Raw genomic sequence first — 25,881 nt, 5'->3', positions numbered from 1 at the left:
CCCCCCCCCCCCCCCCCCCAATGCATTATAATTATATGCTATCTCTTTTCTAGGGCCTGCCTCTTCTGTGTATCCATCTGATCTCTGGTTGTATGCTCTCGCTACTATACTGTCTGGTGTCTTTCTTGTGTACATTTTCTAATATCTGACAGGATTTCTGAACCGGTGTCTGTGGTGTAACAGTCAGGTGCTTTGCTTTTGCAGGTGGGAGACCCGAGTTTGATTCCCTTAGGAGAAGAATTTGTATCGAATCTCTCGGTCTTCAAATTCTCCTGGTATGTTTTATCCCTCTCAGCCAGAATTGGTCCTGACGGGCAGGGTCGGAGCGGCCTTCTGGAAGATCTAAATTGTGTCGATTTGAGAGTAGAAACACCTACTCTTTTTAAATGACTGCTGAGTACACCATGTCTTTTATGCAATACAGTCTAGTTATTTAATATTAATTGTCGCAGGTGTGGCTTCTAAATTAAAACTGTAAACATCCTCAGCGGGTACGATCACCAATATTCAAGGATTTGGAAACCTCGCAAGAAAAATGTCTTTATAAGTGTTTTACACATCAAGAAGCTCTGTTTAGATCGTTTAGGAGGCAGGCTATTTATCGGGGCCAACCTCCGGCTGAGAAGGGTCCAACATCCCAGCAGATAGACGGAGGTACTCGATGATAAAAATCTTCCTGACGCGAGAATCGAACTCGCTGCTTCATCACAGACAGATGCCGAACTCGAAAGAATGGAAAGCTGATTGATTTTAAAGTTTCTAAAACCATAACATGCACAAATGGCACCGATAAAAGAAATGGGGTTTCTCATATATACACAGTATACAGTGTATAATATAAAAGTGAGCATATTTTTCGAAAAGCACCAGATGCCCAGCTCCATGTTCCCGAGAATTCAAAAGAAAACGTTTTAGTTTTAATAAGAGTTTTATGGCACTTGCAATAGACTTAGGTCATTAAAGTGCCAACGATTAGAAGCATTACATTATGTTAAAGAGGGAGGAGAGATAATGACGATAGATTATGTTTGATAAGAAAGAAGGAGCAAACCGCACCAGAGCGCCAGCCAACCACACACACAGTATACATGTCAATATATTAGAAGGTTAAGTATTTTTCAGAAAGCAGCAGCAAACATTCCAGTGCAGTCACAGTGTACCTGAGTATAACCCCCATCCTCGAAATTATGGCGTTTCTGAAGAGCCTGAAATATCAAACGTATGTTTACTTTTTCTCTAGTTTCAAACTCATCTCGTCTTGGTTTCCCCAGTGCCAGTGTTTGGCTACCGACTGCGCGAGGAAGGTCTAGAGCAAGTGACGCGCCTGGGAAATATGTTTAAAGCCGAGGTACGAGCCGCTGTAGAGAAGCAGAAACAAGAAGAGAAAGCCAAAAAGGCGCGCGAGGAAGCCGACAAAGCCAAGGCCGACAAAGCCAAGGCGGAGGGGCAAGCAGACGGCTCTGCAGCTTCCGGTGATGGCGATACATCGTCGGCTGACAACGCTGGAAGAACCACCTCTAGACGTCCGGCGAGAGCTGCGACTGACGACAGCAGAGGTCAAACAGATGCCACTGTGGCGTGAGCGAGCTCTTCAGCAGGAGGAGTGAAGAAAGAATTCTGAATGTGCTCAATGACATCCTTAAGGCACTGTGGTGAAATCAGGCGATTATCAAATAATGCTATCGAAGAAACCAGCTTTTAATTTTTTTCCCGCTCGCTGGCCAATTTATATGGATTTTTAACATTTCTTTTTCTTTTTGGCTCATCACCTTTTATGTCAGCTTAGAAGCACATTTATGTGTGAGTTTAACCGAAAAACGTTGATCAAAGGCATACCAAAAAAAAACCCACGCAAATTTGCAGTTTCATAGGACACTCAGCATTTGGAAAATGCCAAGCTTTGGCGGCCATTTTCTCACTAACATTACCTTTAATACCAGGCGACCTTCAATTGCAAATGTCTCGACTTCTATTTAAAGAAGAAGGGTATTTTTTTCATCATAACTAAGACATATCAACAAGCTTTAAGATGACACCAAGAATTCTGTAGGGCCTAAAACTGACGAGCCTGATTCCTCCGTGTCGTGACACATCCATGAAACTTCACAGCTCACAGGGTATCTTTCGAACATCAGCTGTTTCTCTTTGGAGCTCTGATACTCACTCAGCTGAACAGTTAACAATGTCTATATTTTTCTAACGGTATGCATGTACAAATAAAATGTTTCAATCAAATCAAGTGCATTTTTCAAGGTCGATGGTTTCTTATTTAGTCTTTTAATCTAGAAAACTAGCGGTTAAATTCTTAAACAATTACTTTCTTCATGAATGCTTCATGGCTTCAACTTTGCTGGCCTCAAACTAAAATTCCTTAAAAAAAAATTTTAACCTGACCTTTACTTGACTTCATTAATATTTTTGTTTGTTTTCCTTGTTCTGCATTGCTTGGTTCTAATAATAAAACTAATGTCAGCCCGGCAACTTTGAGTCTCATTTCATGCTTGAATTTGTTAGAAGATTTGTATCCTGATCAAAGCTTTGTAATAATTATTGTCATGGCTATCCTGGCATCATTCTAAAAAGTACAGTATTTGCAGGGGGGGGGGGGGGTTCAATTTTAAAGAAGAGCCAAAAAAATGAATGTTGTTACCAAGAAAACAAACGTTTGCTTTAAAAATAATAAGGAAGTTATTATCACAATTGCATTCTTAAAGATATTGACTTGGGTAAATCGTAAAATGTTAGTTTTTTTAGAAACAGTAATCCATTTTTTTTGGCTCTCAAGTAAAATTGTAAAAACGGTATACTGTACTTTTAAATAATAACAGCAGTATAATCAAGTTGATAACTCAATTCTCTCCTTTCTGTTGCTGTTTTTTCCCCTCACAATCACTAAATCGGCCATTAGCATGCGTATAATCCAATGGCCTAATTCTAGGGAGAAGCAAAATAGATACCGTATCAATCAATCAATCAATCAATCAATCAATCAATCAATCAATCAATCAGTCTTGTTTACAGTAGCGGTTGCTAGAGAAGAAGAAGAAGAAGAAGAAGAAGAAGAAGAAGAAGAAGAAGAAGAAGAAGAACAACAACAACAACAACAACAACAACAACAACAACAACAAGATTTATGACAAAGTTTCCAATGTGCTCTTTCGATTTGTCTTGGCGATAAAGTTACTGATAAAATTCAACGACCACATTCTACGAGGGACGAGATCAGAGAACGTGACACGAAAGAGGAATAGACATTTCAGCATAATACAAAGCAAAACAACATCACATTGTCATCGAGAAAATGACAGCCATTTATAACCAAATCATACCTTGTACACACTCCTACTGCCCATCCAATTCATTTGATTCAGTAAGGGCCAGCGAGATATTCACTTTTGGAGAGGCACAAGCTACCATTTCGGCACAAAATGACCGATTCGACTCTCGACCTTGAAAAACAAACGTGTTTGATTTTGAAGGTCACTGTCGAATTTAGTGGAATTCGGTCGTGCTGTGTTGAAATAATAGCTCTAGAGAGCTTTTGTCCTATCCATTAAAAAAAAATCTAATAGGCCCTGACTCATCCAAATAAATCCTATTGACAACGTGCATTATTCTGTCCCCGTGGTTTTATGCACCCCGCATAATTTAGCAAAATTTGATCATTTTTCGCATAATTTCCGATTATTTCCCTTTATCATTCTTTGTAAAAAAATTAACAGAATCGCATAATTTCACATTTTGGGGGTCAGTTTGCATAATTTCAGAATTTTTCTTGCATAAAACGACGAGGACAGATTATGTATACGACCACAACCCGGCACGGTAAGGTATTTATTGTTGTAAGTATTTTACGGCACCAGCAACACAATTAGATGATATAAGTAAGTGTTGAAGATTCGAGGTGTTACAAGGGAGTAACAAACACAAAAAAAGTAGGAGAGATAAGAACGATGGATGTTTGATAAGACAGAAGGAGCAAACTACATTGCTTTTGAGTAAGTTTGAGAAAAAAGAAGCACATCGACTCTTCTTCTTCTTCTTCTTCTCGATCGCATCGCACTTGAAGTCTGGTATCTGTCATAAAATGGGCCGTCCTGCACAGTTCATCTGTCGGCCCGTATAGCTTCTCTTGTAGCGTTAGTGGGGTTGGCCACGTTTCCTGTCTCAGGGCCCTGTGTGTCTTGCAGTGCTGAAGAATGTTTTCAACAGTTTGGTCCGCCTCTCCACACTGGCATTTTGGTGATTGCACTAGTTTAAAACATTTGTACATATATTGTCTCAGTCTTGTGTGTTGTGTCCTTAGTCTGAAGATAATCACTGACTTGTTCTTGGCGGGACAGCTCATGGTAGCCATCTGGTGTCTGAGGTGCTTTAAATAGTGTTAAAATAGTTTTTATTTCTGTGTAGTTAATGTTGTTGTCTGGTTGCTCTTTCTGTGCTCCTAGTTTGGCCATCCTGTCTGCCTGCTCATTTCCTAAGACACCAGAGTGTGATGGAATCCACTGCAGCATGATCCTCAGACATGGGATGTCCCCAATTACTTTTCGTAGCCTCGGTAGTTTGCCGGAAGTGATTGCCTGCAGTACTGACATGGCATCTGTTAGGGATACTACTTGGCTTTGGGGGTCCCTACCACATTCTTGATGATGTTTACTGCATGTTTTTGAGCCTCTGTCTCTGCCCTGTAGTTTGTACAATGTCGCCCTGTTGGGACTGCCTCCGCTTGTCGTCGTCAATTTGGGAACTGTACGTACACTCCGGCTCCTCCTCTTTTCACAGCATCAGTGGCAGATCCGTCTGTATAGATCCTTATCCATGCTTCTCGTGGGTATCTTTCTTCAAGCATGGACAGGGTGAGGGACTTCTTGCTCAGGTCGCTGTGGTCATATTTTGTGGTGAACATAGGAATGGACGTGTGTATAGATATGTTTGTGTTTTTGTTTTCCCATGATCGTGCCTCTGGAGTATGGTCCAGCATGTTAACTGTGACTGGTAGATAGTCCTGTAGGGATCTTTGGATTTTTCTGCTTTCTTTGAAGAAGTTGGATCTTTTGAGTCTTGTGGTGTTTGATCTGGCTGTTCTTGTGTGCAGTATATGATCCTCCATAGCTGTGGCCTTGGTGTACTGTATGAGGGCCTTGCATTCCCATCTCCTCTGCAGGGCCACTATAGATGTTGTTTGTTCCATCTTTTCTATAGGCGTTGACCTCATTGCTCAAGTGATTTTTCGGAGAGCCTGGTTTTGCACTTTTTCCAGAGTGTATTTGTGAGTCTGTGCTGCAGTCATCCATGCACTGGATCCGTACTCGAGATGGGGTCTGATTACGTCTAGATAGACCTGTCTAAGTGTTTTCTCATTTGCTCCCCACTGAGTCCCTGCTAGTTTTCTCATGATGTTAAGTTTCTTCCTGGCTTTATTTTCTGCATTCTGAATGTGTTGTTTCCATGTGAGAGGCTTGTCAAAGATTATTCCAAGATACTTCTGTTGATTCTCAAACTTTAGGGGGGTTTGGTCTAATGTGAGGTGTTTTGGCTCAGCCTGGCTGAGAGTGAAGAGTGTAGCAGAAGACTTTTCTTTGTTTACGGTTACACACCAGGTTTTTGTCCATGTAGTGAGTTTGTCCAATGCTAGTTGCATGCGATATGTGGCAGTAGTGACGAATTCCTCAGAGCACCAAAGAACCAGGTCGTCTGCATACAATGCGGCATGTATTCCTTTGGGCAGTTCTTTCATGAGGTCATTGATGAAGAGGATAAATTAAAGAGCAAAGGTGACATGACTCCACCTTGGGGTACTCCTTGTCGCAGCAGCATTTTCCGTCCTTGGTATCCATCCACCAGCACACGTGCTCTTCTGTTGTGTAGATAGGATTTGATCCATTGGTACATGTTGTCTTGGATACCACTTCTAAGGAGCTTGACTAGTAGACCCTCCTTCCACACCTTGTCAAACGCTTTTTGTAGATCAACAAATGTTGCTAGCATCACTTTCTGTGCCTGGAAGAAGTCCCCTATTACTAGGGACAAGTATTTTGTTTGGTCCTCTGTGCTCCTGAACTGACGGAATCCAGCTTGTTCTGGTACTATGATGTGTTGTGCCTCTAGGTACCACTGCATTCTGCAAGCTATGACGCGCTCCATTGCCTTACATACACAACTTGTGGCGGCTGATAGGTCTATAGCTTAATGGTTGTGCCTTACTTTTCCCTGGCTTGAGGATTGGGATCATCGTTGCTTGTTTCCAGCACTGAGGTACTTGCCCTATTTTCCAGCTTAAGTTGAATATAACCAGTAGAGTCTGTAACGCTGTGTTGCCTAGGTGTTGTAACATTGACTCAATAGTGGTCATTTTGTGCTGGATAAAAAGTAAGACAGACAGAAACAACAGAGAAGTAGGACCTACTAGTGGCGCCGCCCTACCACCTGCAAACCACATTGGAGCAACCGCCAATCAACCACCGTTTTTGGAGATTAAAAAAAAAAGTTTTAGTAAGTGTTTTACGGCACTTGCAACACAATAAGGTCATAATATAAGTGCCGAAGATTAGAGGTGTTACAAGAGAGTAACAAACACACAAATAAGGAGAGTAGATAAAGACGATAGATGTTTGATAGGAAAGAAGAAGCAAACCACCAGAGCACCCGCCAACCACAAACACCACAATTGTAGTTTAGTTTTGTATGAGTTTTACGGCACTTGCAACACAATACGGTCATATATAAAATATAAGTGCCGAAGGTTAGAAATGTTACAAGAGAGTAACAAACACCAAAAAGGAGTGAAGATAAAGACGATAGATGTTTGAAAAGAAAGAAGCAAACCACACCAGAGGACCCTCCAACCACCCACCCACCGTTGTAGATTGACATTATAAAAACAAAAGAAATAAGTCATTATATTAAAGAATTACAGATGGAAGCAACAACTACATAAAACCCCTCCAAAACACACACACACACATATATACACACACACACACACACACACACACACACACACACACACACACACACACAAGAAGGCAAACCGTTTTTAAAAAAAGCAAACACGGCAGTTGTCTTCACTGGGATATATAAAATTGACAGTTTAATATGCAGTTCAATAGCTTTAGAAAAACATTGTAATAATATAATAATAATGATATATGTACTGTTATAGAGTAATGTAAGTTACAGCACTACAGCATCACAGGGTATCCACACAGAAATGGCAATAAATATTTTTTTAAAGTAAGAAGATTGTTTTATTAGTTTTAGATCTAAGTATATAATATGTATATATATCTAGGTATAATAATATATTAAGATACGCGCACCAAAAGCAAGGAAAAACCAGTAGAAATTAGGAAACACATTGCAAAATTTGCGACAAACAACAAATAAGTCAAAGGGCTTATTAGGCTAAAATAAAATGTTCGTCTAACAGCCACAGAAAGTAGGTCTACTCTATCGACGGTTTGTCGCAAACCGTTCTAGCTTAAACTTCGGTCTGGTTTTACTTTTGTTTCAAAATGTCGTTTGGAAACGTTCTTGCACCATGTTTTAATGTAGACGTTTATGGAGTGAACATTGCGCAATAGGCATCGCTTACATAATAGAGGTCCATGTTACCTGTTTTAACAATCGCACACCATTGCCCTTGATGAAGTTGAAGTAGTGCTTTTGGACGTGCACGGATTGCGACACTTCTTATAACCGTCGCTATACTAGACATGCGTATAAATTTAGTAAATTAGTATAAATCACAACACCGTCTTCTGTAACTCTCTTCCTTTTTCTGTGACAAGTATGTGTTATACGGTTATACAAGCTTTCTCTTCAACAAAAAACAAACAAACACACACACACACACACACGAACGCACGCACGCACGCACGCACACACACACACACACACACACACACACACACACACACACACACACACACGGAAACGCACTAGGGAGGGCCACTCTTGTTTTTATGATTTTAAAAGCGCCCACAACAAAATACTGGCCTGTTATGGGAATAATTGAGTTGACAATAACAAAACTTTTGATTATTTATTATGAAAATTCAAGCTACATTTTAGAGTAGTATGGCACGTCTTCGTGAAAGAAACGCTGTACAAATGTTTTTAAACCCACGCAACAAGACACAAAAAACAGGAAACTGTCTACCATGCCTAGGTCATCCCAATGTCCGAGGTAATTATCACCACAAACAAAATAAGTGACGCAAAAAAGAAAGAAAGATAAAGCTCTAAATATGCCTCAATTTCAAGCCGAAAAGGATTGATGACGTCAACAAAAGCGGTCTTTTTCAGGACTTTTTACTGAGAAAATAAATGAGAAAAAAGTTAGCTCGAGAGTCACAGTTTCCGTTTCTAAAGCTCAAATGACGAAACTCTCCAAGTGTACACTGATGGAGCCTTTGTTTAATTAGGAAAATCCAAACTTTTCTTGAACGAGCCACGTTCGTTATCGTGGAGAAAAGAGTCAGCTCATCAAGAGCAACGGGTCGACGTATCCCTCATTACTTAAACTCTAGTGTCTAAACCTCTAAACCTAAACGAAACACATCCTACTACACTCAAGTTCACTCATAACTTTTCATCCCTGGAAGAGCCCATGTTTTAGGAAATCCCGGCTTTCCCCGAATGCAATTGGTTACTTTTAAGGACAAACGGGTTGACCCAGATTTCGGGGGTTTCCAGAAATCTTGACCTTCAACAACAGTGGGCATTGCAGTTCATATTATAGAGGAGACGATTGGTTTCATTGGTATGCATTATATTTCTTTGGTCTGTTAAAGAAACTGCAGATTTTTAAAAGTTTTTTAATGGACCACCCCCCCCCCCCCAAAAAAAAAAGCGATATTGTCATATCAGGTAAGTTTTTTTCCATCACATTTTTTCTGTACTGTATCAGTGTTCACTTGAGTACTGTTCCACATAATAGTACCAATTTGTTTGGTAGAAAATGCTTAAAGTGTAATCGCAAGGATAGGCATGACCACTTAACCCAATGATAAAGAGTTGACAAGCTTGGTGGATTAGCCCACTGTACATGGGATAGACCATAATTTATATAAAACTTCAATGCACCAATAGTCAAGATAGAAAGGAATGCATTATTTTCGATGGGGTGGCCCATTTCGCCTCCACATCTGCTTCAAAAGCGTTTTCTGCATGTCTGCACAACTGAGCCAACCTAGCTTTTTTTTTGTTTGCCTAATTTCTTTTAAATCGAGTACATACATGTAAATAATTGTCAGTAATTACGACAGACAAGGTCATAACTGGATCATATGCAAAACCACAGAAGAATTCATTTGAAAACAAATACGCAGATAGATTTCATGGGTTCAAAAACTTCACCTTTGATTTTCTCAAAACAGCATTTTTCGAAATAGCCCACTTGTGCTTACAAGTCAAAGCAACCAATTAACGCTGTCGTTAAGACTCAGATTTTAAGAAGAGAGTCAACCCAAAATCAAAGTTCTCGTCTAAAACTCAAGTGTCTGAGTACTCTACTCTAAGCCAGTGCTTGTGAACTTTTTATTTTAAGCAGCCAAAGTGGGTGGTTGGTGGGTGCTCTGGTGTGGTTTGCTCCTTATTTCCTATCAAACATCTATCGTCCTTACTTATCTCTCCTCTTTCTATTTTGTGAATGTTACTCTCTTGTAACACACCTATTCTTTGGCACTTATATGACCTAACTGGTTGCAAGTGCCGTAAAACTATTACAAAAACTAAGAAAACAGCCAGCGCCCACTTTTGCCAAATGTAAGAGGTTAAAATTTCAGTCCCACCCACCTGTATTACCATGCGGGACACGCCATAAAACCAGTCTGTCAAGTCAAAACCCGGATGATCCCCATCGCCCAACAAAATTATGATTCCCACTATTGGGCAATATTGCACAGTTGGGCAAACATTGGTCTAAACACATCCCTGTACATAGTTAACTGGTGGTGTCAGTGTTTGTTTGTGAAAATTCTGGCTCTCCCCGACAAAACCAACAGTACAGTGTCGTCATGACTTAGAAAAGAATAAAAGATTCCGAGTTAAACCAGAGAGTTTTACAAAAGGCCTATTGTTGTAAATTCTCTAGTTAAACTCTGTCAAAACATATCCTAGCACACTCTATCATAAACAGTTTTTCACTTTTGCATGGTGCCTATGTTTGTTTTTAAAACCCCGGCTTTCCTCGTTTATTTTGTTTTTATTCATTTATTTATTTATTCATTTATTTATTTTCTAAACTCATTCATTTATTTATTTATTCATTTATTTGGTGCAGGTGTTTTTACGTCCCCATTGGCAGAGTTGACTAGACCACCTCTCTCTCTCTCTCTCTCTCTCTCTCTCTCTCTCTCTCTCCCTCCCTCTCTCTCCCTCTCTCTCTTGCCCTTAACTCCCAGTGGAGCATAGACAATCAACTATCAACAACATTTCTGTCCTGTGCATTCTTTGCTAGCTGTTTCCATGATGTCCCTACCTCTACTAATAATAAATGGTGACATCATCACCATGATTTTAAAAAAGAACCAGCTCAAGAGTCAAAGTTCCCGTCATCACTTTTCTTAAATCCATCAAATTCCCGTGTCGAAACACATCTTGGTACACTTCATCACTCCCCTGCTGGTGCCTGTGTTTCTCGTTGATGCTTTGGTTTTTAAATAATCTCTGCTTTCCCCGAAAAAAGATCGGCGGCGTCACGACTTGGAAAAGAGACGACAGGTCCGCCATGACCTTTCTGTTCTACTTCTACGCATGTCGTGTCAGCACATGTTTTCGCCCAAGAAGAACGGGCTTTCCCGTAGGTTTCTGTACTGAGATCCGCCCGCCAAACAAGTACGAGACCTCCCACCTCGCGGTTCACGGTTCACATACTGCTTGGATATCAGTAGATCGACATTCGTCCGATGACAGTTTTTCCACGTGGTTTTGTCGAGTGTTTTTGTGTGTTTTTTTTCTTCTTTTTTTTTTTTGGGGGGGGGGGGGGGGGGGGCGCGAAAATAAGACAACCAGGAAACTACTGACATACCGGACGCTGACCAGTGGGAAAATTATTCACAAAGAAATACGTGTACACACGTTTAATTTTTTAAAAGATCACTAGTTTCTCATTCTATATATATATAGACAGCGTTTATAAGAGCGTGGGAGAGGTTTTTGAAGTTGAAGTGTGCGGCGGAGGAAAGAGGGGGGGGGGGGGGGGGTAACAAAGGCGTACAACGTGTAATAAATAATCCTACTTCGTTTATTCATTGCGGGTTTTCCACATAACATCGCGGGAGGTTCTGCAACGTGTGTAATGTCATGCTTGCGATATTTGGGGAGATTTCATTTTGGACCAGTAATTGCAAGGCCTATATTATATCATCGATGTCGCAAGGAGTCCCCTTAAGTCCGCCTGCGTACTTTTTACACCAAAGACAGAAAAAACCCTAGTTTTTGTTGCGTCATACCCTTCTGTTTTAGTGTTAGGGTTTTGCGGCGCTCACAACTGCACAAGGCTTAGTAAGGTTTTATGGCGCTCGAAAATACATGAGGTCATATATGAGGGCCAAGGGATGGATATCAACAGAGAAATCCAAACGGGGAATCAGGCTACTTTGCTCACCTCTCTAGCCTCAACAGCACAAAGTCAGACTCGACTATAAAGGCACCCCGGAAATTCAAATAGCAGTTCACAAGAGAGGGACAAACATACAAAAGAAGTAGAGGAACATGTGATGATAGTAAGGATGAGGAAAGAAAAAGCAGCAGTTCCCCTTATGTTGTTCTGGCACAGTATGAGCATGACATTGATAAAAACCAACCCATTTACAATTCTACTGTGCATAAGAACATATTAATTCCTTTGAGAATAGCCTAAAGTCAACTTCAGTCAGTAGCACAGCCCCGGGGGTGGGGGAGGGGGGGGGGGGGTTTGTCCCCTTCAGGAATCATGAAAAGCAAGAAAATTTTAAGCCGTGTCCATAGCATTAAACTGCATTTAGTGATGTTAAAAAAGGTGCATCTTTAATTGTTTGATAGAGCTTTGGGAGGGTGTAAATATCGAAAAAGCTCAAAATTTGGACATAAGGAGATTGCTTGCGACAGCAACGATGTGTATGTGTGTGTGTGTGTGTGTGTGTGTGTGTGTGTGTGTGTGTGTGTGTGTGTGTGTGTGTGTGTGTGTGCGCGTGAATGAGAAAGATACAATTTCAAAAGAAGAGAAACATTTGATATCCTTAATAACCAGTGATACATGTACAGTATATAAAAACAATACAAATTTGGGGAAAAACAAGCAAAATAAATATTTTTGTGCTAGATTGTAGAGGGTGGGGGGGATATTTGTAAGGATTCGGGGTAATATTACACATAACATGCCAAAATATAGGTCCTAAGATCCCCTAAACAAAATACAGACGCCACTCTTCGTATTGTACCACTGAGCATCAGCCAATACTTTGTACTTGGCAAAAGCACTAAAGCTAAAATAGCTGAGCTTTAACAAATACAGAAAAATTCTTGCATAATTTAAAAAATTGACAAGAAGTGAAAACTTTTAAAGATGACTAGAAGTAGAAGCAAGTTCAATATTCCAAGAAAAGGAGGGGGGGGGGGGGGGGAAGATATGCAATGTGTAGCTCCCTCTAGTGCCAAGAGCCTCTGAGTACTTTTTGAGCAAAGAGAAGTGAAATAAGAAACTAATGATGATTTTTTGCTTGAAAAAATAGCAAGACGGACAGACAGAAATAGCAAAAGGAAAGAAAAGATGCAGGAGTTAGTCGTACATAACAGTGGTACTCCTCTAACAACCCACATCAGTATAAAACAGTATCACAGGAATAGCAAACACAAGATTTGTACGCTTGTATAATACAGTAGTAAGCCTATAACACGGATAGCTCCAATTTGTCGGGACCGACCTCAGTAGTTTGAGGGATATCTTACAAAAATAAATTTTGAAAAAAACAACTGGGACTGCAGACACAGTTTGACGGATGCATGATTTCAAGTCTTCTATGTTCGACCTATTCATGTTATACTGCATATGAACATCCAACATAGGGCACAGAGCTGGAGATTTTGTTTAATTTTAAAAAGAGTTTTACAGCACATGCAACACAAATTGGTCGTACATGTGATGTAGATTAGTGATGTTACTAGAGAGTAACATACAGGGAAAAGAACAAGGAGAGTTTAGATTTTAGTTTTAGTAAAAGTTTTACGGCACTTGCAACACAATAAGGTCATATAAGTGCCGAAAAATAGATATGTTACAAGAGAGTAATGTACACAAAAAAGAAGAAGGAGAGATAAGGAAGATAGATACATGTATGTTTGATAGGAAAGAAGGAGCAAACCACACCAGGGCACCCACGTAGAGCTGGAAAAGCTATAGGTAGGCCTACCACATGACATATTTTGTGCACTACCCGTTATCACCATTATGTGAAATAAAAAAGCTTTCAGTCTGTTTAGATTTTCATTTCATTATGTCATGGTTGCTGCTGAGGTGTACTGTGCACCAGGTTCTTTTCTCGTGTGACCTGATTTCACAATTTTTCCAATTTAACAACAATTTGCAAAAGAAAGTCATCGTTAGCGAAATGGAGGCATTAAAACTTTTAGGGGCTCTACTGCATTGGAACATATGAAACTGGTCGACTCACGTCACCAGTTCAAAACATTTGTGAAAAACCAAATGGGCAAAACAAAACAAAACTTTTCAAAAATGAGCTAACAAAAAAGAAAAAAGGAAGTGTTGTACAATATCTACAGCGAGTTATCAGGACAACAGTCATATTTCATATGGAATAGAAAAGGACAGTTGCAACACAGATAGGAACTGGGGGAAGATGACTATGATCAGATCACTCACCAACCACACACCTTGTGTGAAAACGAAACATTGTAGAAAAAAATAAACAAAATTCTTTTACCCCCTTCAATTTTGTCAATAAGTAAAAGCATGGCCTTACACCTTGGTAAAAGATTTACCCAGAGCTGAAAGACATTATCTTAGGAGTGTGAATGATTTTACAGATGATCCACTAGCCACCCTCCACTAGTCCACCCCCCTCAAACCAAGAAGAAAATTTAAAAAAAATAAATAAATAAATGGTGGCATGGAATTTAGTTCTCCCCTGCTGGTGGGGGGCCCCGTAGTTTTACTATGGGGGAGCAAAGAATACACCTGCCGTGACACTGCGTGTCGTAAGAGGCGACAAAAAGTGCATAGGTCTGGTCGCCCGAAAAGTGCCAGTTTGCGGAGGGCCAACTACCCAACCCAGTAAAAAACAGTAAATTACAGAAACACGGACAAACACAGCTTTTTATTTTTCGATCTTGGGAGACGGAGGAGCTTCTGTATCAGCAGGAACAATGAAGGACAGCGGACAAAGCCGAGAGGACTCTTCTGACCCGAAACCTTCTCTGTCGAACAAGTCTCTCCGGATTGCGTCGTGGAATGTTCGCACCTTGTATGAAGCAGGAAAGAGTTCTCAAGTAGTACAAGAGATGAAGAGATACAGGCTGCACATACTAGGAGTCAGCGAAACACACTGGATACAGTCTGGACAGAAGCAGCTCAGCTCGGGGGAACAAGTATTGTATTCAGGGAGGGAAGATAAGTACCATGCGGAGGGAGTGGGAATCATTTTGAGTAAGTATGTACAGAAGTCACTTAGAGGATGGGAACCACACGGGGAAAGGATCATCATGGCTTCATTCACTACAAGGAGCAAGAACATCAACATGAATATAGTACAGATCTACACCCCAACAAATGATGCTTCAGATGAAGACAAGGATGCCTTTTACAGCCAGCTCCAGAGGGTCATCGACAAACTACCAAGGAAGGATGTCAATATCATGCATAATGGGAGATGCCAATGCCAAGATTGGACAGGACAACGTTGGGTATGAAAGAATTATGGGACAACATGGCTTGGGACAAATGAATGAGAACGGGGAGCGATTCGCAAATATATGTGCTTTTAACAGTTTTGTTATTGGAGGCTCTGTTTTTCCCCACAAGAGGATCCACAAGGCCACATGGGTTTCGCCAGATGGAGTGACGGAGAACTAGATAGATCATTTTTGTATCTCTCGTAAGTTCAGGCGTTCAATGGAAGATGTCAAAGTACAGAGAGGGGCAGATGTTGGATCGGATCATCATCTGCTGTTGGCAAAACTGAAGCTACGACTCAAAAAGCACGGAACCAGCACAGGAATCAAAAGAACCAAGTTCCAAGTAAGTCTCTTGGACGGACACAAGAAAGAAGAGTTTCAACTGCAGCTGAGGAATAGATTTCAACCTCTGGCTGATCTTGACGGGGAGGACACGAAGGTGGATACACACTGGACCAAGGTCAAAGAAGTCTTTACATCAACATGTCACGAAATACTCGGTGGGAAGAAATGGGAGCACAAGGAATGGATTAGCCAACACTCATTGGATCTAATTAGGATAAGAAGACAATTGAAGGCAGAAGCGAATGCAAGTAGAACAAGAGGATCAAAAGCGGATGTATTGGAGCAGTACAGGACAACAGCTAAAGATGTCAAGAAATCAATAAGAAAAGACAAGGAGGAATACATAAACAGGCTAGCAGAGAAGGCAGAGGAAGCAGCGGTAGGAGGACACATGCGAATCCTTTACCAGACCACAAGGACACTTGCTGGAAAATATGGGAAACCTGAAGTACCTGTAAAGGACCAAGACGGGAAAAGCATTTTTGGAAAGGAAGCTCAGTCTAAGCGATGGATAAAGCATTTCAACAGTCTCCTGAACAGACCACCACCGAGTAACCCACCAAACATACTGCCAGCAAGAAATGAGTTACCTAACTGCTGTGATGCTCCATCAAAACAAGAGATTCTGGATGCCATTAAGAAGCTGAACAAAGGTAAAGCGGCCGGTCCTGACCAGATTCCACCTGAAGCCCTAAAAGCAGAAGCCAATGTGACGGCAGACATCCTACTCCCACTGTTTACCAGGATCTGGAATGAGAGAAAGTTCCCAAAGGATTGGAAAGAAGGACACCTCGTGAAGCTTCCAAAAAAGGGGGATCTCAGCAACTGCAGCAACTATAGAGGGATCACTTTTCTCTCAATACCAGGTAAGGTCTTCAACAGAATCATTCTGGAAAGAATCAAGACAGGAACGGATCCAAGACTACGGGATGAACAGGCCGGTTTCCGGAAAAATCGCTCAACCACCGACCAGATTGCCACGCTGAGGATTATTGTGGAACAGTCCCTGGAGTGGAACTCCCAGCTGATTGTCAACTTCCTTGACTACGAGAAGGCCTTTGACAGTATAGACCGTGCGACACTATGGAAGATAATGAGACACCACGGAATCCCACAGAAGTTGGTGAACCTCATCAAAAGCATGTACGAAGGGACAAGTTGCAGGGTTGTACATGATGGCCAGCTCACGGACAGCTTTGACATCAAGACTGGAGTGAGACAGGGATGCTTACTATCACCGTTCCTCTTCATATTGGCAATCGACTGGCTCATGAAGGAAACCACCAGAGGACACAGAAATGGTATACAGTGGACACCATGGACACAGTTGGACGATCTGGATTTCGCAGACGACTTGGCGCTTCTGTCGCACACCCAGGAACAGATACAAGCAAAGACTTCAGTATTAAACAGCCTTTCGGAGTCTGTTGGATTGAGGATCCACCCCGGAAAGTCAAAGGTACTAAAGGACAGATGCACAACAAAAGGAGCAGGTCACAATAAAAGGAAAGGCCCTAGAAAACGTTGAATCCTTCTGTTATCTTGGGAGCATAATTGACAGAGAGGGAGGAACAGGTGCTGAAATAAAGTCCCACATTGGTAAAGCACAGGCTGCTTTCATATCTTTGGATAGGATTTGGAAGACCAGAGAGATCTCACTTCGAACAAAGCTGAGGATTTTCAATTCAAACGTGAAGTCGGTCCTGTTGTATGGATGTGAGGCATGGAACGCATCGCAGACTTGTATAAAGAGGATCCAGGTTTTCTTGAACAGGTGTCTAAGAAAGTTACAGAGGATCAGATGGACAGACAGGGTCACCAATGTGGAAGTGTTAAGGAAAACAAGACAGATCCCAGTCAGAGATGAAGTAGGAAGAAGGCGGTGGCGATGGATTGGACATACTCTCAGGAAGTCAGGCAGCTGCATAACAAAGAAAGTTTTGGATTGGAACCCACAGGGCAAGAGATCAAGGGGAAGACCTCGTGGAACTTGGAGAAGAATCACAGAAATCGATGTACAGAAAAGTGGAAAGACATGGAATAACATCAAGAGGCTAGCCCAGGATAGAGAAAAGTGGGGGGTGTTTGTCCGTGGCCTATACCCTGGTGCAGGGTGAGAAAGGCAATGATGATGATGATAGAATTTAGCATGAAGACTTGGGATGAACAAAACAAAGACTAAAAAAAAAAAAAGACTTGACTTGGCACACAGCCTAAAAATGATATTTAAAGTCTTTTATCCATTTCAGTTAAGCTGCCTGAACAAGTAAATCAACATGAAAATATCTATGTGTGACAAATTGGGGGTATTCAGGTGCTCGTCAATTTTTTGGGCAATTGGGGTGATGGTATCATCTTAAAGCTTTTTGTTTGTCTTACTTTTGATGGGAAAAATAGCCATACATCTTGAATAGAAGTTGAGATATTTGAGATCAGAGGAATTGTGTCATCTTGTGTCAGAGCTAAAATTAGCAATAAAATGGCTGCTAAAGTGTAAATGTTCTTGGAAACTGCAATTTACATTTTTTGGTGCCTTTTATCTACATTTTAAGTAAAATCTACACTGAAATGTCTTTTTAAATTAATATAAAATGTGTCCTGCCCAACAACAACAAAAAAATGGATAAAAATTGCCCAAGATGGGGGAAAAATGCTAGTTTCTCCAATTTCATATTTTTGACAAGTGCCTGATTTCACCACAATGCCACACATATATTTGAAGATAGCAGGCTGATACATTAAGTTTGGAATTTTCTAGAATCAACATTTAAAATATATCAATTTTAAGAATTCATGAACACAAAATCAGTTACCATAATGGACCACTTTTCTTGATTTCTCAAATTATGACATAGCTTGAGGGCTTTCACCTCAACATTCAGTGACCCACATTTAGCACTTTTCAAGGACCAACGAGCGAGTATCGAGTTCCTGCGTGCTGTCGGCATCGCTGACCACTTATAACGCCACAGCACCAGAAGAGGGAGGGAGGGAGAGAGGGAGAGAGAGAGAGAGAGAGAGTAAAAAATCAATCAGTCAATATGCTTTTGAGTACACATCGATATTTCACACATTATAAGAAACAAATAGCCAGAATACAGGTATTATTTTTATGAGTGTTTACAACATTAAAACACAAGAAAAATTCTCCTAGGTCAGAAATTGTAAAACAGATTACATTATGCCAAGCTTCAAAGAATACAAATTACTACTGGTACATTCTAATCACAGTCTGAATCAAGCTAGTCATTTTCTTGGTCTCTTTGAAACAATTCTATCAATTAAAGACAAGACACAAAGTAACACACTGTCACAAGGGAGTACAATGAAGACCAAGTCTTTCTAAAGATACAACCCACAGAAGTATGGGCACAGAAAGGTATACGCATTCAGTTTTTAGTTTTAGTTTTAGTAAGATTTTTTACAGCCCTTGCACCACAATTAGGCCATATATAAGTGCCGAAGATTAGAGTTATGACTAGCAAAATCAGGGGGACCCAGAAATGTTTTCACTATGTACGTAATTTAAATACAGAGAATATACAGAAAAGAAAACATTCCAGACCTGAAAATTGTGGGCTATATGTATGTTTGATTATGTGTGTGCTGGACGGAACAAAGAAAAGGGGGAGAGAAAACGACTATAGATATTTGATTGAAAGAGAGAAGCAAGAGCAATCCAAACCAGAGCCCCTGCCAACCACCCACAGGCATTCAGTCTGAAACAAGCAAAGAGCACAGTACAATAACATGATATGACAACGCTGTTTAAGACCGTGATAAAATAATGGCAGAATGACAAAATAAACAAACAGCTTTCACAAACTCTTCCCCAGAGTGGCACTCATCACAATTTAAATATAGCATAAGCATAAAACAAACAGTCGAAGACAAACGTGTCACGACACGGTGGCATTAGCTGCTCATCAATTTTTGGGCAATTGGAGTTATTGGTACCATCTGAAAGCTGATTTATTTGCCTTGCTTCTAATGAAATAAATATACCCATTTACCAAGAATAGAATTCAAGATATATGCGATTGAAGCCTGGTTTCAGTGGTGAAATAAGCGAGTAAATAGCCGCCAAAGTTTGGTAACTCCATTAGTTAAAGAGTTTTTGAAAACTGAAAAATGACATATTTTGTGAGTTTATTAATCAATGTTTTCCAGTAAAATTCACATGGAAATGTGTTTTATAAGGACTTAAAAGAGTTTAAGCCAAAAAATAAAAATTTGATAAAAATGTCGAAACAGGTGGAAAAATGCCAGTTTCTCCAATTTAGTTGCGTAAATAGTATCAATGCATCACTGCTAGACTTACTGTCAATGCTTCTTTAGATGTGTAAAAAGTATTAGAGGAAATATTATTATAAGTGCTATGATTGCGTAAATAGTAACAGCTGTAATATCATTGTAAGTTGAGGAACCTTCCACCAAAGCCTTATTAAAACAATATATATATATATATATTATTTACAGTATGCTCTACTCTGTAATGCTATATATATAAATGTATATATTCAGTAAGGAACACAGCTGACAAAGGTGTCCACAGAACAGTTCTAAGCTGATTAAGTTGTAGTTAACAGAACAAAGCGTCATCAACAAACAAATGGCTACAATTCAGTGTGAACTAATTAGGAATTACATTCACATTCAAAAAGAGAACGAAGCAGAAAACCACACCACATTAGATTATAGCGCTTACAAACAAGTTGCAAACAGGAGTAATACGGTATTAAAAAGAAATAGAAAAAACCCCATCTAATTCAGAAAAGCAACCATAATGCAACCTATTCAGCAAGCCAAAAGAATATGTCAGTGGAAGAAAAATCTATTTAACCCTTTCACAACAGAGGCCCCAGATAGTCTGTCCCTGTCTGCGATACAGGATTAGAAAGCTGCCAAGAAAATTTTTTTTAAAAAAGAAAATTAAATTCCTCCTATGTGTAACTTAATGTTCCATGCAAGTTGAAAACCTAGACATAAAAATGCAAAGACAACAGTGCACAGCATCAATTTTCATTTTTACAAAATGCTGAACGCTCACATTGCAAGACTAAATGCTCATCAGCAGATAAAATACATCAGTCAGAAAAACGATTTTTCTCTCTAAAGCCTTTCGCTTAAACATAATGTATACAGGAACACTAAAATAGTCACACAGTGACCAAAGTAGTCTGACAAAATTCACAGCATAAGCATAATTGTGTTGCTAAAAAAATTATATATACATGTAGCACCTTTGAAAAATATTTTACAGCAAAATCTACTAAAGCCTGCTGTGGTGTTTTAGTTCATAAAAACATGAATGTATGACCCAGAAAAATTAAAATTACAATTGTTCTAGTTCTAACCCATACTAACACAATACAGATCAAATGGGAGGCAGGCTAACCTCATTCAGGTGGGATACAGCATCCAAGCAGAAAGACTCAGATAATGAAATAAGCACATTTCCCCATGCCCAGGAAGGAGTCAAACCCATATCTTTTGCTGCAAAAATAAAAAGTATAGCCATTTCACCACAGACATCCTGGGGGAAAAAATTATTAACAAATGTCTTTTTTCAACAACAACAACAACAACAACCAAAGTAACAGCAGAAGAAAGTTCAATGAAAGCAACAGTGAAACATATCTTGAAAGACCTTCATTACGCAACATTCCTTATCCTTAGTAATGTTTATTACTCAGCGAAAATTCAGCAAAGTGTCCTGGTTGATCAGAAATGCAATAAAAAAATTGTGAGGAACAAAAGAATTGTGAGCTTGAGTCTGAGCAACATCATACTGGTGAGGAGCAGCTTCATCCCAGCCCATAGTGCTGATCTATTCCAGGCATAGAACAAGTTCACCTTTTTAAAGCTTTTAAAAAAGTTTTAGTAAGTGTTTTACGGCACTTGCAACACAATATCATGGTCAAATAAGTGCCGAAGATTAGAGGTGTTACAAGAGAGTAACAAACACAAAAAAGAAGGAGGGGAGATAAAGACGATAGATGTTTGATAGGACAGAAGAAGCTGCAACGGAGGAAAATACCTGCCTCTTGAACCAACTTAAAATGAGAAATTTAACTTAATACACACACAGACGAATGACAAGCAATCTATCCCGCCCTCCCCCAGCCCAACATACAACTGCATAACAAAAACATTCAAACTAATAGAAGATGTATAATCAGAGTCACTCTGAAAACATTCCATATCAGTAATCCCTACCTCCATTACACCAGCATTCTTTTAAATAATCAGTAATGTAAACAGACAAAGAGATCATTTACTAAATACAATAAATCACAAAAAGATCAGCCGATAACCTGTGCCCAAACCCCTTACAAACAATGGATGTGACCAAAATTGCAACTTGTAAGTTGTCAAAATACATCTGACAAAAGACAATACAACAACAATGACATAAAAATGTAAACAAGAAATATTTGCTTTGCTTTGATTATGGGGATAGAGATCCTGAATACAAAAAAAGAGGAAGAGGCGTGGTTCAAAAAACCAAAATAATTCAGATCAATCATTCCATACTATATAAATCTGCAACAATTGCACAATCTGTCATTTTTTGTAAGTAAAGAAACCTGAGCATGTCTATGACATAGACACCTTAGGACAAGGACATAATTAATCAAAATTAATATCCTGTTTCAAAATGACAACAATAAGGCACTTTAAAATCTTTGTCTTAAGAACATTCATATTACATCACATTTGAGAAAGAGGCTCACAACCTTAATGCAGTAATTCCACAAAAGACGACGATTAGAAATGTGTCAACAGTAGCTTAACAAGGTAGACATACCTTACATTTCATCGACTGCTCTGCTTTTCATATTCGCTAGGCGGAATTAGATTTATCATTCCTACTTTCTTGTGTAACTCCGCTGAATTTGGGGAACTCTCAAAAGGAATCTCCTATTTCAATGTTAAAATTTAATAAGCACATTCTGCCTGACACTGAAAAATTATTTTTTTTAATCATTGTATTATTTCCTGTGGCACATTGATAGCAGCCAAATATGACTTATACTGTTAAAAATTGTTGAAATCACAATTAAAAATTAAGTCCAATGTGGCAAACACATTACATCATATTACACAAATTATTATGTGTAAGGCACAATAACTTTGGTGAAGAAGATCTGGTTTATTTTTGGAGAAATGCATAAATGGAGTAAAACTGCAAATAACTATTCCAGCTAAGTAGTTTCCGGCATGATGGAAAACATGCATAAATACGATCAGAACGGACAGTATTGAGTATTGAGTCATCACAAAAATGAAATGTCTATCAATATCAATCTGAATCAAGCAAGAGATAATTGCAAAATGATTCTGTAGTAAATGGGAAGTCAAAATCTCACAATTTGACCTTCATTGACGAAGTATGGTTATACTCTTTCAAGACTTATATAGGATATACCCAGCAGCCACAATGGGGTAAGGGGAGGTAATACCACCTACACCAGATTCTTTTCCACTTCCAACTGAACTCGACCCACATTATCAAGGGAAATCACAACGCCATCATCACTTTCAACGTTGCTTATCAGAGCACTGCCTTGCACATCATTGCAAATAACCCCTGATGCATCAAAACTCTTGTCCAAGGAGACAAAATGCCACTAACAACTATCTGGAATATATTAAAACTTTACACAGCTTCAAACCATTGGGCATGACCCTATTTTCTCAAGGAATTCACCAAATTAACTGGCCGGATAACATTTTTTCTTTTCGTTCATAACTCTCAAATCATACATGATACTTACAATTGCCGAAGAAGTGAAAATAGTCGGCATACAGACAATATACATATGAGTGTTATTGTGGTGAATTCAAGCTCTCGTCAAAGTGATGAAATTAAAGAAACTATCCTTTTTTCCAAACATTGGGAATTTTTATACAAAATTTTGTTTTTTGGCTCAACACCTTTCATGTCCATTTAAATAGATCTCTTCATAATTCTGTGTCGATTTTACTGAAAAAAGTTGATCAAATGCACAAAAATTTTTAATTTTCAGCTTCCAAAGACACTTGAGCTTTGGTGGTCACTAAACTTCAGTGGCCATTTTCTCTCTTATTTTACATCAGATACTAGGCAACCCCAATCTCCCTTCAGTCACGAATATCACAACTTCTATTCTAGATAGATGGGTACTCTTCTCAAAAAGAAAAAGACAAATGAACACACTTTAAGAGGATACAATATCTCCATCTACCCAAAAATTGACAAGAGCCTGAAAAACACTATGTTGTGACACTTAATATATAATATTATTATGATCCCTCCTGGAATGGCAAGGCACAGCAACACGCAGCAGTAGTTTAAATTAACAAAAAAGTTAACAGCATAATTTCTCAAAGCCTATATTATACAAGTATCTCAAAACTTGCACACTGAATAATTCTCATTTTAAAGAGTTACACAGTTCAGAATGAACACTTCGAGTACAGTACCTACTTCCTCTGACATACAGATATATATATATATATATATATATATATATATATATATATATATCACTATTTTAGTTTTCTCCTACAAAGACTGAAATGACAAGACAGTCCCTCAAGAGTTTTACACTAAAGCTACGCTATACTTTTATCCTGCTTTTATTCGCGGAAACCCAATAAATATAGAGGAAGCTTACAAGTTACAATGCTTGTGGCAGAAGCTTCCCGAGATCTCATAAATACACTGATGTTCATATCACACAACAGTTTTTTCACAGGGTTCATAATAAAAGGAACACAATTTCAAACACTAACCAAAAAAAAAGTACATCTCTACCTCAAGAAGACAATGACAGCTCTTAACCAATACATTTAGAAAGAACCAGAAGCATTCAATAAGAACATTGATTCAGCAGCACCTATGTGACTAAACTTGGCACCTTTCAACATTATACAACATCCACCACAGTTTACCGAACTAGTGGAGACCATCTCTAACCTGATGGGTTCTCAGGTGGTGGGCAGGGAATGGTTCCTGAATGATCATTGTTGGATACCTACAGTTTAGATTTCAGCTGCAGCTTCAGCTCTCCACCAGACTTTCTATCTGGCTGTCGCGATAAGGCAAAGGCCAGCTCACAAGCTTTCAGCATTTTGTCCAGATCTTTGAAAGGGACGCGTTTGTTCACAGGCAAGTAGAGGACATGGTCTATCATGTATTTCGCCTCATGGGGATATCTTTTGTTCACTGCTGCTGAATCCTGCAATATAATTTTTAAAAAGTAAAGTGTTTTAGTTAAGAGTCTTTTGCCCCCTTGAATAACCTAATACTGTTGATAGAGTCGTTAACAACACTTTCTTCGAGATTTATATGTGCCAAAGGTAAGAGGTGTTGCTAGAGAGTAGCATACAAAGAAAAGAAGGAGCAAGAATTAGGATGATAGACGTCTGACAGGAAAGAAGGACCAAACAACAACAGAGTGTACTCCAACCAATACAGATTTGATCATAGGGGGAAAAATTGACACATTATGTGGCACCTCAAAGCTGGCAAAAGAATGGGAGTTTTGAAAAAAAACCAACATTCAACAGCTTTTCCGATACTCCAAAAATACAAGACAAAGCCACAGATTTGGTAGTGATAAAAACTTTAAAGTCAAACACAAGAGTCGGTTGAACAATACTGGCATGGGTCACATGAGAATCTGTTTAGATACTAAACTGGGCAGCACACTTTAGTTTTAGTAAGCGTTTTACAGCAATTGCAACACAGTGAGGTCGTATAAGTGCTGAAGATTAGAGATGCTACTGGAGAGTAACAAAGAAGAGATAGAGGAGAGATAAGGATGACAGATGTTTGAAAGGAAAGAAGGAGAACACCACACCAGACCACTCACTGGGCAGCACACTGAAAGACAATTTCAGTTTTAGTTTGAGTAAGTTTTACGTATTTCTCCAGTTCATTGGCGCTGAATCGGGCAATATTTTAAAAAAGTAGCTTTCATTTTAGTTAGCGTTTTCCGCCTCTTAAATCACATATTATTGTAGATAGGGCTGTTAAACCCATACACTTTCTTAGAACAGTTAAAGAGTTTAATGGCACTTGCAATACAAAAAGGTCTCATATAAGTGCTGAAGATTAGAGGTATTATTGGAGAAAAACATACAAAGAAGAGATGGAGGTGAGATACCTTTGATACATGTTTGAAAGGAAAGAAGGAGCAGACCACACCAGAGCACCCACCAACCACCCACAAGGAGGACACTGGCTTTTCATCATAGCATGTTGAGATATTAATCAACCATGACTGTACAGGAGCTGTTACCAGTCTTCTGAATGTGCCAGTTCACAGTAAATTCTCCTCTGAAACCTACTGCCATACACACAAAATAATCGGTAAAAGCAATTTAGAAAAAAGAAAAAGAAAAAATCAATAAAAGCAACAGCAACACCTAAAAAAAAAAAGCAATAAAAGCAACAATAACAAAAAAACAACAGCAACAAAACATTCAATACAAGCAACAACAACAACAAAAGTCAGCTCCTAACAGATGGCACACCATTCCTGAATAGAACAATGGCACTGTGACTGTAACTGAAGCAACAGACAAAACAGCATCAATAAATGAAAAGGTAGTTAGTCTCTCTCTCTCTCTCTCTCTCTCCCTCCCTCC

The 25,881-nt window shown here is 39.3% G+C and overlaps 2 protein-coding genes across 2 annotated transcripts in view; one reads left to right on the top strand and one right to left on the bottom strand.

Annotated features, from left to right (window-relative positions):
* LOC101851690 overlaps positions 1-2,480 on the top strand; it is a gene marked incomplete at its 5' end in the record, with an annotated part of 44,034 nt that extends 41,554 nt beyond the window's left edge. The window contains 1 exon segment of the mRNA XM_005111745.3: positions 1,272-2,480. Within this exon segment, the coding sequence (XP_005111802.2) occupies positions 1,272-1,582 (311 nt within the window).
* A 21,300-nt stretch (positions 2,481-23,780) lies between these two features.
* The window catches only part of LOC101852445, a 10,150-nt gene continuing 8,049 nt past the window's right edge, over positions 23,781-25,881 (bottom strand). The window contains exon 3 of the mRNA XM_035973299.1: positions 23,781-24,520. Within this exon, the coding sequence (XP_035829192.1) occupies positions 24,264-24,520 (257 nt within the window). The 3' untranslated portion in view covers positions 23,781-24,263. The remainder of the gene's footprint in view (positions 24,521-25,881) is intronic.

This window comes from Aplysia californica, unplaced genomic scaffold, assembly GCF_000002075.1.
Source record: "Aplysia californica isolate F4 #8 unplaced genomic scaffold, AplCal3.0 scaffold01113, whole genome shotgun sequence".
NCBI lineage: Eukaryota > Metazoa > Mollusca > Gastropoda > Aplysiida > Aplysiidae > Aplysia > Aplysia californica.
Note: the sequence above shows the minus strand (reverse complement) of the source record. Positions and strands in the feature narration are given on the sequence as shown.